The sequence below is a fragment of the Mastigoproctus giganteus genome, chromosome 4 (assembly GCF_048544385.1).
Source record: "Mastigoproctus giganteus isolate SK-2022 chromosome 4, ASM4854438v1, whole genome shotgun sequence".
NCBI lineage: Eukaryota > Metazoa > Arthropoda > Arachnida > Uropygi > Thelyphonidae > Mastigoproctus > Mastigoproctus giganteus.
The window spans coordinates 74,802,735-74,820,508 of record NC_143578.1 but is presented as its reverse complement, the minus strand read 5'-3'; the positions used below and the strand labels follow the sequence as shown (position 1 = coordinate 74,820,508).

The window sequence follows — 17,774 nt, the reverse complement described above, 5'->3', positions numbered from 1 at the left end:
CGGAACATCGAGTTTCCTCCATTTCCAAAATTGATAAATTTTATTTACCTTCAGAACTGGTAAGTACAATGATGGCGTTTTATCTTCAACTATACCCAAATGCAACATCGCACTAGAAAACAGATGGCTAATTATAAAGCACCAGTCATGGATGCGCTTAATGGTTTAAAAAAAAAAAGAAGAAAAAGATAACCAACCAATCAGAGCAAAGCTGAACATTATGGGAACCACAAAGTGTTCCAGATGCGCAAGCAATAATTAGATAGACTGTCTCCAGCAGCTCCTAAGATATTTGTAGCCGGAGGGGTTTGAAGGAAAGACTGGCTGTTTATTATTAGTCCCAAGACGGGCAGAAAAAGAAAAGAAATAGCCGCGATCTGTATATTGCACGCACGTTTGTAATGACTCCAGTGGGGATTCGATGATTGCGTTTTGAACGTGCCTTTAACGAGAGCGTATTAAAAGTTATCTTTTCAGACGCGGTCTCCTAAGACGTCGTTCAGCTTCCCCGACAGATAGCCGAGGAGCGTTTTCATTAAAGGTTTTGTCACATTCATGGGCACACCTTTAATGGGGGTGTTTCGTGATAAAGAAAGGTCGTGCCGTAAACTAAAGCGGCAGAACCTGACGAGCCGAACCAGTCTTTGCATTAACGAGTCCGCTGGGGAAGATGCTTAATTTCTTCGGAACATCCAACTACAGGGTGCTTAATGTCCTCGAACACTTCTTAAAGACTTTATACACCAATTATTTCTTAGATAAACAGTAATGGAGATTAACCTTGCTCTCCAGAGCAAGTGATGAAGCGCTTTAACATTCAAAACAAGGCACCTCTTTAATCGGGTATGCCGAAACGGAAACCTTTCCAGTTGAGGTCACAGGAGCAGTTGTTCTTCGGGCCAGTGTCGTTAGTGCAGAATTAATCTGCCTTTCATTCCATACTATTCTGTCTGACCAAAAAAAAAAAAAAAAAAAAAAAAACCGTGGTCAGATCTTTCATTTCAATTGGTCGCTACAAGGCGCTCTCCGAATCTTTTCGTACTTGAGGACTACTCTGAATCGTGGAAGAACACAGGTTCTATTAAAGATTTGCAAAAACTACCATCAATGGAAAAGTTTCTACGTTATTGGCTATTTCCGTTTGAGCTAATTGCAGCCAGTAAACTTGTCACTGGCACCAGCAGTTCGTTCACTGTTTGTGGCAGGTGGGAGTGTTCGCCATTCCTCACCTAACGTTACCCATTGACCTAGTACATCCCCTTTAGCGAAGTTTGGAAAAAGCGTCTTTGTGTTGTTATTTATTGTATTATAAATGTCTAATTAATTTCAGTGACAGAAACTTTCCCACTTTGCTTGTAAAGGCTGGATAGAGTTCCATACGAATAAAATGTTTTTTAACTGGCAGTTATTACTATTTTTACGCTTTGCGTGCCTAATTTCCGAAATGCTTTCTCTTACAGTCTTGGGAGCCGAGTACTGTTCTGGTTACATGGACATTTTCGGGAAATGGAATACAGGTTTCTACTGCCCGACAATGGGCAACGGCGATCCTGTTTACTGTTGCGGTACACCCACGTACAAGTACTGCTGTACGAAGCGAGACGAAGAACAAAACGGTGGCCTTGAGTACGTATCTTTCCACCATGTTCAACAACTTTTGTGACACTAGTGTATGTTTATCATTGTAGCAGTTGTGGCTGCGCGCTAACCTTGGCTACCTTCATTTACAGCCAGATCGTGCTACTAGGTATGGCTTTGGGAGTGCTTCTGTTCGTGGTGGTCGTAACTCTGGTGTCTTGCTTGTTGTGTCGCCGGTGTATGGCATACCGCAGACAACATCCTTCGCTAAACGGAGGTAAGTATTTCTGGTGTATTCCGTCCGCCGCTGCGTGTTAATAACTTTTCCGAGTTTGCATATCTCCGCTCTAATGGCCTTTTTATTGCCGCTGCAGCGCTTATAATTGCCGCTTGACACGACTTCCTCGCGCCCATTGTTGCACTTTGCATGTGTCATTTGGAAGCCGGCGTTTATTACATTTCTTATTGGCTTAACCAGTCACACTCGCGTGCGCGCGTTGGCATCTGTTCAAAATTGTGCGGATCTCACGTGCGAGTGACGCGGAACAAAATAGTTCATTTCGCGAGTGAAGTGGCACACTATTAACTCGCTAAAATCTGTTTGCGAATGTTCTCGTCTCCCGGATGTAATAGGTTCGCGAAGGTTAAATTAATAACGCACCTTGAACTGGCAGTCGAGATTTCATTACTGACCTCGCCTGTACGCAATTTCATTTATCCACAACGCAAACGAAGTGGGCAAACATTTCGCGACCAAATGTCGCATTTTATTGGAAAACGCTATTTTTCTTAAATACCGCTCCTCCGGAGTTTGCGAGGTAACTTTCGCCGACCTTCAGTTTTATTGTGTCGTGACAAGGAGAAAGCGGTGTAGGAATAATTTATTTCTCTTTTCTCGCAGGTCCTCTCTACACGATGCATTGCAGCAGCACAGCCAGTGGGGTGGCCAACATGTATTCATTCTCTGGTCAGAACAGTGCTGCCACCACACCTATCGACACAGCTGAGCCGCACATACTTGTGGATCTCGACTGTCGACACGCTACCTCCGCATCCAGCAGTCTCCCTAATCAAGTGCCCGTGTACAGTCCTGCCACTACAGAGACCACACTACCTCACATACGAGGTAAGTAACTTCCCCTGCCTGGTGGCCACCATCGGTGAATTACTGCGTATGTGGTTAAGGTAGTCAAAATAAATTATTTTTCCTATTCCACCCCCCCCCCAACTCGATACTCTTATTATTATTAGCCATATGGTGCAAGGAAGCCTGAGACTTATGCAGCACCAGCCAAAAAAATTTCCAAGTTACCCTGAGAGAGAGAGAGAGAAGGGAATCACCAAGAAAGAGAAGAATGATGATATCCAGCTCAGGACCTGGGTGTGCCAAGCCCATACCCACCAAATGTGAGCCCGTGGGGTTAAATATTGTTTGGGGTTCGCAATGGATTTTAAAATCCATTGTGAAAACTAATTGTTCTACTCGTGATTTTTGATCACATTAGGGGAGATCCTGTGTGATTGGGAATCACTTGTTAAAGGTTCAAAGACGTGGCTGGATATAGCACCAACCGAATATTATAAAGTATAATCATCAACTTTCACGGAACTGAGGTCTCTGTTTTTTTTTTTAAGCCTGCGTCTGAAGATATTGTCGTGTTTTTATACATCGAAACCACATTTAACGTTTTTCTGTGGGGTAGGATTTAAGATATTAAATGGAAGCCAGGTAAAAATAAAATGATTGACTACCTTGTTATGTTAAGAAAGCATAACTGTTATTATCAAGTAATATAAAAGTACACAATAATATGAACTTTTTGTCACTGATGAAAGCCTCTTTCATATGTAACCAAAAGTTTTAACATGAGATGGAAGGAAATGGGTGTGCAGAATATATGGAGGTTTTTAAGACGAATTTAATGTCTGCCCGAGTTCTTCGTGTACTGAGCGGCTTAAGGCTGAATTGCTCTGAAATTATGGCATTAATGATGAGAAAGTGGATTTTGAAGCAGGATATCTGACAAAAGCTTTTTGTTGAAGTAACCCTCTTTTTATAAGGATTCCAAATGATTGTATCGAAGCCGACATTAGGATTGATAAATCCATGTGTGCGCACACAAGCCTTGTTAATTATGAGATGGATATATTTGAAGAAAGTAACACCAAGTTCATTAGATTTCTCTCTTTGGTACTGAAGGGAGTTGATTTGACACAGTCAGTTTGAGAAGGAAATGACTGGTACTTCTAGGATTCGATGGAAAGTCCATGCAGCTTTCTATCGGTACATTTGTAGTAGCGGCAGTAATAGAAAATGATGCAAGAAAGCAAGCTTATATAGCATCAGTTAAAAAAAACACACTTCACCCATCTGTACCCTCCAAGAATTTGTCTAGTTCTCCCATGAATTTATTCAACCCATCCACTTCCACAACAACACATGGAAGCCTGCTGAACGCAAACTTCCGCACATCTATTCTGCAACCATCCTTCCTCAACTTGAATTTATGTCCCCCTCACCAAGTGGAAGAATACCATAAACATTCAGCTTACTCAATCCATTCAAGGCATTTAAACATTTGAATCAGATTTCCCTGCAAGCGCCTGGTCTCGAGATGCTGCTGCAATTTGCAGAATTGAAGCCTTTCTATGTAAGAGCACCCTTTTGTTCTCTTCAACAATCTGGTTGCACTTCCAGCAGGTCTACATCTTTCCTAAAGTTGAGGTCGTTTATTTGTTTTTTAGGAGCATTAGCAACTAAGGCCATATTGCTCCTGGGATATGCGGTGGTCACGAGCTCGAATCCCGGTCTAATCAAGAAGCGTGTGCTACGCACTGCTGCTCCTGCCCACTGAAGCGCCCCTGAAGTGAGGCCTCCAGACCTGTATACAGTACTCGATACGGCCTAACCATGGTCTTATACAAAGGAATAACCACCTCCTTATCTCTGCATATCATTGTGTGCGTGCATGTATTATGAGAAGGAGCAGAGATGGCGACATTAATCTTGGTATCGTCAGCAGACATAGCTAATTGATAAATAAATAAATATTTATTTGTCCTACAAAATATAAATATAGTGATACATTAGTAAAGGTCAAATTTCCTTCATGGCAGTAAATGCCAGAGGATTGGCATACAATAAAAATATATCGTGAATCGATTAACACTATATTTCTGTCTAGAATCCTGGCAGTTGTTGTACAAACGGTTCAGTAGAACTACACAGCCACTGTATACATGATATACACTTTTTACATAAGCAAACACAAATGAGTGCACATAACTGTTCACACACACAACTGCTAGGCAACAGTAGCCTGGGCGAACCACACCGCGGTTTGTTTCCTAAAGTTCGGATCTTGTATCAGCCTTTGAGGGTCAATTCCACTGTGTTAAGCACTGAATTGACTCCAACGCCCTGGCTGGCATAAATCGGCCATCTTTAGTCTGTTGGTTTTCATCATCAGGCATTTCATGCCTCTTAAAGCAGATGGCGGGAAGTGCCACTCACAAAGATGCCAGAAGTATGGTGATATCACGCCAGTCATCATCTTTATTGTAGTTATTAAGCGTTTCCAGGCAATGATATCTGGTAAACGTAGTTTAAGCTGTTCTTACAGTCATGGCCCGAAGGTCATTGATGAAAGTATAGAGTAGCGGTTCCCAAGGCAGATCTCTGAGGATTTAGAGCATTTCTAATTAATGATGACTGAACAAACACATCTGATGCCAGTGGAAAAATACATCCTGGATACCTTATAACTGAGTTTTGTGATGAGGAGGCTATGCAGGATTTTGTCAACTGAGCTTAGATGTCTGTGTCGGTTGAACATTATTGATATTCTGTAACTGCAGTGTCAAGCAATAATATCAGATTCTTGCAAAGATGCACATTTCTTATAAACTTTAAGCTTCACATTTGCATCTATTAAAGTTTTATTTATCAGTCAAGACAAATGCAACAATTGTGGGAAGTTCACACGGAAAGAAAAAAAAAAAAAAAAAAAAAACATATATACACTGTGCTGCCACTTTATTAGGTACACCTACCTAGTAGCGTGTTGGGCCTCCTTTAGCCTTCAAAAACAGCCTGAATTGAACAAGATGCAGGAATGGAGTACCGTGCAGACATCACTGTGTCACGCAGTTGTAGGCCTGCAGCGAACAGCCCTTTCCAGCTCATCCCAAAGATGTTCAATAGGATTGAGATCCGTGGACTGGGCGGGCCACTGCAGCAAAGAAAAGTCATTGTCATGTTCCTGAAACCATTCCATAGTGATTCGGGCCTTGTGCACCGGCGCATTATCCTGCTGGAAGTAGCCATCTGATGAGGATAAACTGTCAACATGAACGGATGCACTTGGTCAGAAACGATGTTTAGGTACGATGTGGTATTCAGACGTGAATCTATGGGTATCAATGGACCCAACGTGTGCAAAGAAAATTCCCCACCATAACACTGCCCCCACCACCACCACAGTAGTCGTCAGACCAAGAAACTGTTTTCCAATCCTCGATAGTCCAGTGTTGGTGTGCCCACAGGAGGCCTGCTCTCTTGTTCTTCATTGATAACAAAGGTACGCGATGTGGCCGTCGGCTGTTGTAGCCCATTCGCGACAAAGTGCGATAGTGGTCCGTTGCGATATTTTGTTCTGCGCACCAAGGTTGTATTCTGACATGTGTGACCCGTCTGTTTGCTTGCACAATTATAGCCATCCTCCTCTGACCTCTCTCATCAATAAGCGATTTTCTTCCACAGGAGTGCCGTTGAGGGGATGTTTTCTGTTCGTTGCACCATTCTCATACACCCTTGAAACTGTGGTGCGTGAAAAGTTCAGGAGAACTGCCGTTTCAGAGACGCTTTGTCCAGCACGTCTTGCACCCACTACCATGCCACGTTCGAAGTCCGTTAGATCAGTCCTTTTCCCCATTGTTGCTACGGTTTGTACCCTTAACTGATACTAGAAAGGTTGTTCTGCTGCATTTATATCCACAACTGTGGTCATGTGACTTGCAACGTTGTGGGACCAACCATTTGTGTGTATAGCAGTGGTGTACCTAATAAAGCGGCAGCACAGTGTATATACAAATAGAAATCGACTTAGCTTATATATATATATATCACACGACAAGGAGGATATAACATATAAAGATCCATCTGAGCGAAATTGGATACAATGCGGAAAATATTTTCAATGAGATCCTGAAAACATTTACTCTATGTACTATGAACACCTGGACTAATGAAAGGGAGTTATCTTTTAAATCGAAAGTGTTCCCCCCCCAGACCACTTGTACCCAACATGATTTAAACAGTTACTCTGTATAGTTATGTATTAGAAAAATTGAAAAGTAAATAAATAAAAAAGTAAATCCTTTATTTACTTTGACCTTATTGATTCATACTTTGTACACAATAAAAGATAATCTACTGCGACCGCATAGTGTTACTCTGGTGACAGTCAATTTTTTTTCGTCTATTAAGTACTGTATTTGCAAAATTGAATGCTTCTTTTTGCTTTGTAGAGCGCACATGTACATTTTATATCTCATTATGCAGATAAATAACAAAAATTATTACTGTATACGTATATAATTTGATTATAAGCGAATGAACTAAATATATTACGTAGCTGGAGAATTTTTAAAATCTAAATATGAAGCTCCCATCTTTCAAGGCAGTATGAACTATGGAACTTGTACATTAGAAAACTTGAATCGAACATTGCAATATTTGGTTGAGGTTTTGTGGTGTACAAATGAAACCCGTGATTATGATTCGGGCACTCCCAATATTTGGTTGGTTTTGATCCAGATTTTAAATTTCCAGTTTTAATTGTTGCTTGCTCTTCATCAATTTTTGATTATCTTTTCCAAACTTGTGGGTGGTAGCCATTTCAATAATCTGATAAGAAATGGTCTCTGTGACCAAATGGATCCATCTCTCACCAGCCGCACACATCGTCAAGAAACCTGAGATATCCATGATTCTCTTTCAGGCTTTTTCACCTCACAAACCAGCCGTGCCTGAGCTGAGCCATTTGCATTAAAAATTATATCACGGCCTAATGTCAATGCGCAAGTAAAATTGTACATGCACTTGGATTTACTATGATTCGATTTTTTTAAGTTCTAATGAGTATGCAAAACAGTGGAAAAGATATGTCGAACCAAACTTTAAATATCAAGGAGAACTGGCGCCATCTAATCTTTACTCACAGGCAAGATTTTCGTATACACTTGGGATATAAGGGTAGAAAGGAGAAGGCGCACTTCTCTTCAGGTCGACAAACGACAACCAGTGAACCGCTCCAGTCGTTTCTTGCCTCAAACAACACTTTTGTGTGGGAAGTGAAGACTGTGTGCGCCGAACAGGTGTGTATATCCAAGATTGTTCCCAGTGATCGAAGTGAGCTGCTCCGACCTTCAAGTACTCCATAAATGTCTCTGGAACGCTGCAGTTTCCTCCTCTAGCCACCATATGCACAAGCTCAAAAGAGCAAAGAAAATGGAACGAAGCAAAAAAAGCGGACATTTCGTTATAAGAGACGCAATCAGTCCGTCGAATATTTTCTTTCCAGTGCCCGCCCGCATCTTTCCAGTTCGCAAACCTTTAACCTCCGAAAGCATTGGCCATGTGGTCCCGAAGGGAAATGCGGTATTTTACACGAACTAGTGCATGCGTAATCGAAGTACGAAGCTGCCGGCACTCCCAGCGTCGCTATCATCCATCATCGGAACGGGCGCGAGGAAGCTAACCCACCAGGAAATGAAAATGATTCGATGGCAGAGCTGGCCACACAAAGGCAGCTATGCACGGTAGCGCGATGAAGAGTAAGCCCTGCTATTCATCATGTCCAAGTTGTGCAAAACACTCTTCCACTTTATAACCCGACGCCATTACTATCCGGCGACCGGCGGACTTAAGGCTCATCATAAAAAGGCTAGAAATATAAAAATATCCTTAACAGCAGCGAGTGTGCCTTGTATTTGAACATTTAAGGCATAATTTACATTCAAGGACAAAACTCCAGCGGCAAAGATTAATCGTAACAGGATTTGATGGAAATTAAGCAAAGGCGGTAATGGATGGAAGCGCCCTCTTCCTGCGGTTTGATGAATAATTTTCTCCTTTCATCATGCAGTTACTGTGCACCTTGATTAACAAGCTATTTATATTAATAATTAATTATTCCACTACCTTAATAAGAAGTACCTTCACTCCTAGCCGCGCTGAGAGAAGGAAGAAGAAAGTGTTTCTGCATCTTTCAATAAATAATTAACTGCGTACGGGTAGTCAGGGTCGGCGTGACTGATGACTCCTTCAACGATCAGTAAAAGCACCTGTCAAAATGACAGGCTTTTAAAAATCGATCAAAGCTAATCGAATGTAGGTATATCACTTGTATTAAGTGGTTTGTATATCAAGTGTGATCAGCTAAATGGTGAAATGAGTGATATATCGTGGACCCTGGTGCAACATTGTGATTGAACTTCAAGGCCATTTTTCTTTTTGCGCCCTCCTTTGCTCAGAGCTCCGGTGCAGCTACATCACTTCCACCACAGAATGATATGCCACTAGGCAAAATAAATTTCAAAAACATCTGTAAAGTAGGGTTCCCCCCCCCACTCTGGCTGATTGAAGGAAATGCTTCCCAACTATCTCGAATAAATATGACGTTGTTAAGGTATTTACCAAAAATGTGATTAATAGAGAGAAAAAATTAATTTTCTACTCTATCAGACCAAATATAAAGCCCCGGTAATGTGTATCTTACAACTATGAGCACTACCTTATGAAAGAAAGAAAGTTTGTCGGAATTAAATTTAAGGATACAAACTTAAATTTCATCATGCACGGTTAACGTAAAGAATCCAAACTTTTATTATTCATTGGAATCTTTTTTTCCCTTCTCTTCGGACGGGATCATATACTATGGTACACAACAAGAAAGTTTTTCTAATTTCCATCTTTGTATGTTATATCCATGGGAATCAAAAACAATGCCACACTGACACAGAGATTCAAATAGACGCTTACAAGTTATAGGTTAAAGTCTATGTAAAAGAGAAAGGAAGTTGCTTATTCTTCCTCACTACAGCATTTTTTGTTGCTATGAGTATATTAGATACATTAATGCACAGTAGTTTCTTTCAGGATGCCATAACTCACCATTTTTTTCTTCTTTTTATTTTTTATAGGTAATCACCACCACATAGGGCGTCACGCGCCCTGCCGTAGCCACATACCTAACGAACCACCGCCGCCCTATCAGTCTGATAGTCCGGCTTCGTCAGTTATATTTAGTGAGCAAGAAACGCTTCACAACGTAGCTATTTCAAGTCCCTCCACCACCAGGTGAGAGTCGGGTAAGGTACGACTGCGTCCTTCTTTGTTTTATCTACACACACTCTAAGTACACCTCTCAACTCCTCTTTATTCCCCGTTCTTTCTGAATGCAGAATGACTGTTGAATGAATTCTGCTGTCTCCATATTCTTATCCTTTCCGACATCCATCTTCATTGACAGAATGAAGGAATAGCATAATGAAGACGGAGAATGTCTTCCTCTGTCTTTTTCCTCTTTTCTCCTTCTATTTAACTCCGCTTTCTCTCTCCCCCTCTCTTTTTAAATATCGGTACGTGAACAGCAAGTTAAATTCACTTTTCTGTATCAGATAAAAGGGCTCTTGAAAAGTGAGATGTGACAGATATTTTTGGAAGGAAACCGTCCGTCCCTCCCTCCCTCAATGATTAAAGGCACAGTAAAGTTCGTTCTCTTTTTTATTAGAGGACGCTATATACCTCTGTTGACATTCTGTGCTTACTTAAACGTTGGCCAAATTAAGAAGAGTAAGGGGTTAACCGATGGGATAGGTCCAAAGAAATTCATCGTTAACTGAGAGTTAGGTATGGTCCAGCAGTCATGTCCAAGAAACAAGTGTTTTAGTGCAGTAAATTCAAACAATACGCACATCGCTATCATTACACGATAGTGGTTCGCGACCCGGTACCGGTCCTCGGAAAAGATATGCAAATAATCAATCGTATAATCTATGATTTTCACGCAATATTCATGAACGCGGAAATTCGCGATATGTAAGTGCGAAACTAGTTTCTCTTCAACAATAAGTATAAAATTCGATTGAATGTTGAACCAGAGTTAAGCATAAAATTATCCCCTTTTGCTCCTGACATTAAACCATATTATCGTTCGCGTTGGTTCTCTTAATTATTTAAAAGTTGTAGTAAAGGATGAAAATTTATTCGGTTTTTCCCAGTTTTGATATGCGTTTATATTTTCGAGCCAAAAAAAAAAAAAAAAAAAAAAAATCTTAACTCAACTGAAAAAGCCGATCCTCAGATGTGTAAATTTTGGGTCTCCAGGGGTATAAGGTTTGGGAAACATCGGTCTATGGCGTTATGGATGAAAGGTGTTTGCTCATTCACTGTTTTGGGCTTTCTCTAATTTTCGTCTATTTGGGCCGATTAAAAAATAATAATAATAAAATAAACATCTGGCTGAGAACTGCTTCGTTCTGTTATCTTACTTTTCAAACAGCCCCCGTAATCCATTAAGATTTTCTAGTGTTGTTAGGAAAAGTGCAGTTTTATAATACATGCTTATACCCTTTTCAAGACCGAAATATTTTTTAATATATTTGGTTGTTTTTATTGCAATGTATATACGCAGGATAAAACAGTTCAGGTTAAAATCATTTTGATGATATTTCACTACTAAATAAAGAGAGAAGTTACACAGGGAGTTTATTTACAGATGTTCGAAATATGGAAATACTAAGCACCACTTTTCAGTATGCACTTAACTATGCAGGAGTATTCGTTCGTACAGATATCAACTGAAATTCAATTTTAAACTGCTTATAGGAGCAATACATTTGGTATATTTATATGATTTAAAAATATTTTGATATAATTATTCATATACAGAACATTTCTATTTGGTTATTCTAAACAGGGAAAAGAAAGCATCTAAAAGTAGATCTTTTTGGCTTTGCATTATCCGTCGTTATTTACTCGTGAATAAGTCTTGAACCAATTGATGTTTTCGTAGTTTCATTACGGATTGAACAGCCGACAATAAAGTAGCCAGATTAATTCGATTAAAAGAAATCATAAAGCCATTAGGAGGTGTGGTCACCTCGGTGTTTTCTGCTTTTAAGCCCCATGCGCACACTTCCCAGTGTCTCTTGTCATTCCTAGAGACACTGCTGTAAATTGTTTTCTATGAAGCATTTCAGTAGATAGTCTGAATGTCTTCAATGAATTCAAAATAAATATCTTTTCAACACAAGAAAACCACAAAGGAAAAGATCAGGAGACTTCTGTGGATGTTCCAACATCGGTATATTTATTTTATTTTTTCACGTCAAACGAACCAGTTTGATCTTTCACTTTATTCTCTCGTATGTTTGCTAACAGATTTCTAGACAAAATGCCGCTTGGATCTGATGTTTCATTCAATGAATGCCCTGAAGACAGGTGTCTTACTCCTCGGGTAAATATACAGTAGAGCAGTGGTTCCTAAACTTCTGACACGAGTCACACTTGCATCGAAAAGACTATTCGCAGCATGAAATGATTGCTATTGAACTCAGTGGGATTTCTTCTAATCTCGCCGCAGTAATATACTACCGTCACCATGATGTTGTCCAGTGTATTTTCAATACACGCATCCGTCACAATGCTGACACTGTACGGTAAAGAGGGAAGGGAGCATTCAGCTTGTAGACTATTATGCCATCTAACATCTGGGTGATGAAAGCATGGGCACTGAAGACTACATCCTTGTTTTAATTTTGGTATTTAAGTTCAGATCTATTGCCGATTTCAAGAGTTTTCTTATCATCAATGGATAAATAGCTTAATTAAATGACATTAAAAAAAATTCAATTTCTCTCCATAATGGGCTGTTAATTTAAGATGAATTTCTTTAAAATTGCGAAGCCATCGGTCTGTATTTTCCATTTCTTAATTAAATTTTCAGAAAAAGAGTGATGTGTCAAAGAAGGTCGGCAGTGGCAGCCAAAAAAAGATTATAGGCCTACTTCCAATCAGAATTCTTATTTGCATAGCTTTTCTCTTTAAAATCACAGGGCAGTCTCTACTCAGCTCAGAAATTATTGAATGGGAAGAAAGTATTGGGTCTCTGAAGGTGTTCGAACCTGTCGTCGGTTCCAGCACTTACAAGCGTACCGGAATTCTAGCTACATGATTGATAACTCCGACTTGAAACTCGGGCCTATCGTCTTCGATGGGCCAGAGTTACAAATAGTATTTGTCGGTAGATGCCTTCTAAAATAAAGGCAAACCTCTAATGAAATTTATTTGTAAGGTCATTCCACTTTTTTGTTGGCAACTGTTCTTTTTCGGATTATTATACCTTACAAAAGCCGCACAGATGTGATTTAGCCTATTTTGATTCATAACATAAACTGTCCTGATTTAATATATAAATGCAAAAAAAGTTAGAAGACTGATATTTAAAATGTAATAACAATGGTAATTACACATACAAAGCCTATTCTTACTATTTATTCTTAATATAATTAGTATAGGCCATAAGATGCAAGGAAACTAAGCTTTTGCTAGTTCACAAAAAAAAAACTATATTTTGTAATATTTCTCTCTTACTGCCAGAAAATACTTATTCAGCTTCTCTTAAACCTCAGACTGATACAGCATCCGCCCAGGAAGGCAGTTTAAGTGGTCAATGACACACTGACTAAACGAGGTCCAATCTGTTATATTGCCTAATAGTTTATATTTATTTCCATGGTTTTTATTCCATTTCAGTGTGAAAATTCCGTCTTTTATTCAATTTGCACCACCATGATGCCTTTTTCCTGCTTTTGTAGCCTCTCTTCCTTTGCTATTCGTATTAGACGAGTCTTTGGGTTCTATCAAGCTCATTATCTTTTCTCAAATGAGGTATCCATAACTGAATATAGTATTCTTACTACTGACTTATATAACGGAAGTATAACATCCTTTACCTTAGAAGCAAAGGTATGGTAAATGATACATAAAACACTGTGCGCTTTCGTAGCCGTCTACTTATACTGCATGCTAACCATCATGTGTAACTGTATCAAAACACTCAAATCTCTTTCTTCATTTACACCTTTCATCTCTATCCTAGTGTAAAAGTTACTTACTCGAGGATTACTATTTCTCAGATGAACCTTACAGAGGAATCTTACATCTGGCTGCACTAAAACATAATTGTCATATCTACGATCATCAACGAAGCCTGTCCAAATCATTCTGAGAAGCTCAGCCTGATTTCCATTGTTAATCACATCCCTGATCTTTATGTCAAATGCGGCAGAACTGAACCTTGAGGAACCCACTCGTAACCCTTGGTTCACTCTGAAGAGTGACAGTTAACTCTACCTCCTATCATTCGGTCATCTCTCAGTCTACCTCGGGATCTTTTCCGTGACTCCAGCTTGTACAGCAACCTCTCATGTGGAACTATATCAAATGCTTTGCTAAAGTTGATGTATATAATGTCAACACTATTTCTCGCATCCAACCCCACGTGACCATATTTAATTTATGAGGTTGGTCAAACAAGAATTTCCCCTTGGAAATTCGTGCTGTATAAGCTGGAGTCACGGAAAAGATCCCGCGGTGAACTAAGAGATGATAGGAGGTAGAGGCTATTAAACTCTCAAAATGACTTGTAATGCATTTTGATTCGTTCTTTTTAACATGGCGTGTAACAATTCTGGTTGAAAAACTCTCGGTATGTCAACCTAAATACCTTTGCACCTCTGTCTGACCCGGATAATTGTATAGTTAGTGAGGAGCTAAAATTATCCGGACTTGGAGAAATTTGCTGGTATGCTTTGTGAACCGAACCTTGAACCTTTTTCAAATGGCTGATGAGTAGCGAAGACACTACATTGTCGTCGAGGGCCGCTGTACAGAAACGCCCCACGAGAAAAAAAAAGGAACTTGCAACTGCACTTCTTTATTTAGAACCACGGTCCTTGCGGGTAGGCAGCACAGTGGTTATAATTAACGTCCTACCACACTGGATGGAAAAGGTATGAGCGTTTGAATCCCGTCACTTAAGCGAGGAATTTTCCAGCAAACCGACCGATGAATACATGACATTACAACACACTATAGTGATACCTCAGTCAAAGCATTATGCAGCTGCAGCTGCAGCAACATATGGCCACACTAGTATTTATTGTTTGTTTTTTTTATTCTACAATAAAGTAATATAAATTATTATAAACGAATTTATTTTACAAGCAAACCCAGTTGGTGGAGTTTACCAATTAAGTAGTTAAAGTTAAAATAATTGGAATTAATTTAGGAATCATTTTAAATTTTTAGTTTGAATCAGACTGCGCTTTAGCAGTATTTTTTCTATTTCCTTCCTCATCTTACTGGTTCCGTCTCCTCTTTGTGCCTGCAATTTTCTTTTTGTCTACTGTATATACTGAACATATAATCATGTTTGTTTAATTATACTGGTAATCTGTACTTAAAATGCCAAAGAATGGAGGCGGTCAAAGTTTTGGCCAACAACAAACCAAACTTCATACTGTCAAAAGGTCCTCCTACTCGAAAATTAACTTATAACGATGTTGAAACAACTGTGGAAACTGAAAATGCACGTCTAAAGCTTAACGAAAGTAAGGAGAAACAATCGAATAGCATAAACATCTTTAACACCACAGTGAAAGCATTAGACTTTATCGGTAAATGATAACACCATGATGAGGAAGATATGCACTGACTTATCAAAAAGACCATCTCGAATTATTCTAAAGAAATTGAAACTGAATTGCTCGGCTCAATCACCCAAGGCGGACATTGAGTATATTAGAAGAAATTTCTTTTGGCTCCTGCAGAAATACTAGAGCGAAGCAGTTGAAGTGGCATAAGCCGCTACAGCCGTCTTACATTCGAGGCATCAAGACTATTCAAAAAATTCTTCTGATGGAAGACCACAGGAGACACTGAATGGGGTATAGTGGGAATGATAGGAGGTAGTTTACCAATATAATCATTACATCAGTTAGAAGAAAAGTAGGATGCTAACAGGTCAGCTTTATCGTTGGTAAAGTGGCAATAATATCATCTGACTTCGATAGAGATGGGCAAAAGTTGCAACCAATAGCTATGGCAAGAGACCAGAATGCTCAATTACCATTTGGACAAGCACGTTTTATACTCTTAGCCTGTTCGAAATCTAGTTTGGACTGATTAATAACTGCTTTACAATTGTTACGACCTTTCGTGCAGGCAGAAAATGACTTTGTTGGGTTTGGATGCAAGCCAAGTGTGGGCGCCATGTCTCGACCCTCGCTTACGTTGGTTCGCACTTGGGTGGTCACTTCCAGTATATTATGCTGTATTTCAGGCCTTGCACATGGGGGTTACGAACAGTCCCACAATCGTGAAGGTGCAAGCAGAGGATATGGCTGTCACATAACATCCAGACTTCGCCGAAATTCGGTCTACTTCACGTGAGTGTCACCTGAATATCATTTCCATCAGCGTTTTTAGACACCCAGATAGCAAGCCCAGCTTGATATACCTAACAGAATGTCTGTGACAGTCTCGAGGACTAACGCATGAGTAAAATGCACAAGTTAAGATCAGAATATGATTTCATAAAAGTATGGTATTTATTGAGATCATGACCTAATTCTGAATCTATCATATTAAATCATATCATATATAATCTATCACATGATCTATCATATACATGACTGTATTCCTATTTTTGTCGACAGATGGCATCACTTGAAATTATGTCCTTCATTCAAAACGAAGCCTTAAAAACTTGTTTCTAATTAAGTATTTGTTGTATTCATTGAACTTCTATTTTTTTATTTGTTATCTATGTTTATTGTTGCTAATAGTATTTTGTTCTTTTTACAGCTTCACTCAGCCTCATCCTAGCCGGTTAGTTCATAGCAACCCAGATGTGGTTGCTACCCTGCGTTCATCTCACTCCCCAGTGATTAGTAGCCACATAATTAATGTGCCAACAGGAGAAGAAAATCTTTATTGGTCTACCAAATTCTAAAGAGGAGAAACAAAAACTTGTGACATCCCAGTAGCTATGATGAAGGGGGGGAAAAGTGCAATAAATGACTGCACCGAAGGGTACAAAGAGTGAATTGTTATGAATCAGAATCAAGAACAAACTGAACTGTGTCTAGTGATGTGCCAAGGACCATGGAAGTGGAAACAACGCCATATTGAATGGCGCTTTTATCTCCATTAAAGAAAAAAAAAAAAAAAAAGCCATATAAAATAAACGCAGCTGACAAGCAACATTGTTAAGGTGGATTACGTTACAAGCGACCTTAACCCTTTGGGATGAACATACCGAATCGATTATTTTGCTTAAGGGGTTGATCTGGTGGCATCGTTCAATTAATAATTTACTTCATAATTGACCTCAGTAATAGTTCTATCGGGGGGAAAAGACGGGCATCCTTTTCAATGTCACATCTCTCAATACAGTAGACGCGCGATTATTACGATATAAATTTTCCCCGATACTCCTCAAGATGAAAGAAAAACTGTAAATGCGTCGAATTTGTAAATTTATTCACATTCGTAGCTTATACCACAAGAAACTCCGGCAGACGCAATTAATCCTTATGTTTTTTTTTTTTTTTTTTTTTTAATAAGGATTATTCAGTAGAAGGAACGATACTTTTACGTTTTAACATGGAGGCAAATTAAAACGCCTCGGAGAGGAATTTTAAAATCAACCGTACAGTAATAAAACTAAAGGAATTGAAATATAACTAAGGTGACAGAGTAGACCTCAAGCAAAGATAGGACGAGGTTTCTGTCAATGATCTTGTCTACAGGAACTTTGCAAAATGTAAATAAACGTCTGTAACGGATTCCACGTATTTCTTCCTGTATTCAACTAAGACTTCCATGGACCGCAGAAACTCCGGTCAATCGCGAGTCTACTATATTCTTCTTTTCGTATGGACGAAGTTGATGGAACTTCCACTAAACGTTTATGACTTTGGCATCACCTCCAATTATATTCCGTTACTGTAGACTTTCTAGTGAAAATGTAAATGCACATTATTACTTGATTTTCACCCTAATGACGTCAGCTACCTCAGATGAGCAGTAAGAAAAGAATGTGCTCAACATCGTTTAATCCATT

General features: G+C 39.4%; 1 protein-coding gene across 4 annotated transcripts in view; it reads left to right on the top strand.

The window, feature by feature from the left end:
* Window positions 1-16,884, top strand: part of LOC150086840 (uncharacterized) — a 293,238-nt gene extending 276,354 nt beyond the window's left edge. For 2 of the 4 annotated variants that reach the window (XM_090371610.1, XM_090371611.1), the window contains 5 exons: window positions 1,461-1,626; window positions 1,731-1,855; window positions 2,480-2,704; window positions 9,784-9,940; window positions 16,514-16,884. In XM_090371610.1, the coding sequence (XP_090227736.1) occupies window positions 1,461-1,626; window positions 1,731-1,855; window positions 2,480-2,704; window positions 9,784-9,940; window positions 16,514-16,661 (821 nt within the window). In that variant the 3' untranslated portion in view covers window positions 16,662-16,884. Of the gene's footprint in view, window positions 1-1,460; window positions 1,627-1,730; window positions 1,856-2,479; window positions 2,705-9,783; window positions 9,957-16,513 lie in introns of all 4 variants that reach the window. The other 2 variants (XM_090371612.1, XM_090371614.1) reach the window with 2 other exon arrangements.
* Window positions 16,885-17,774: the final 890 nt, after the last annotated feature.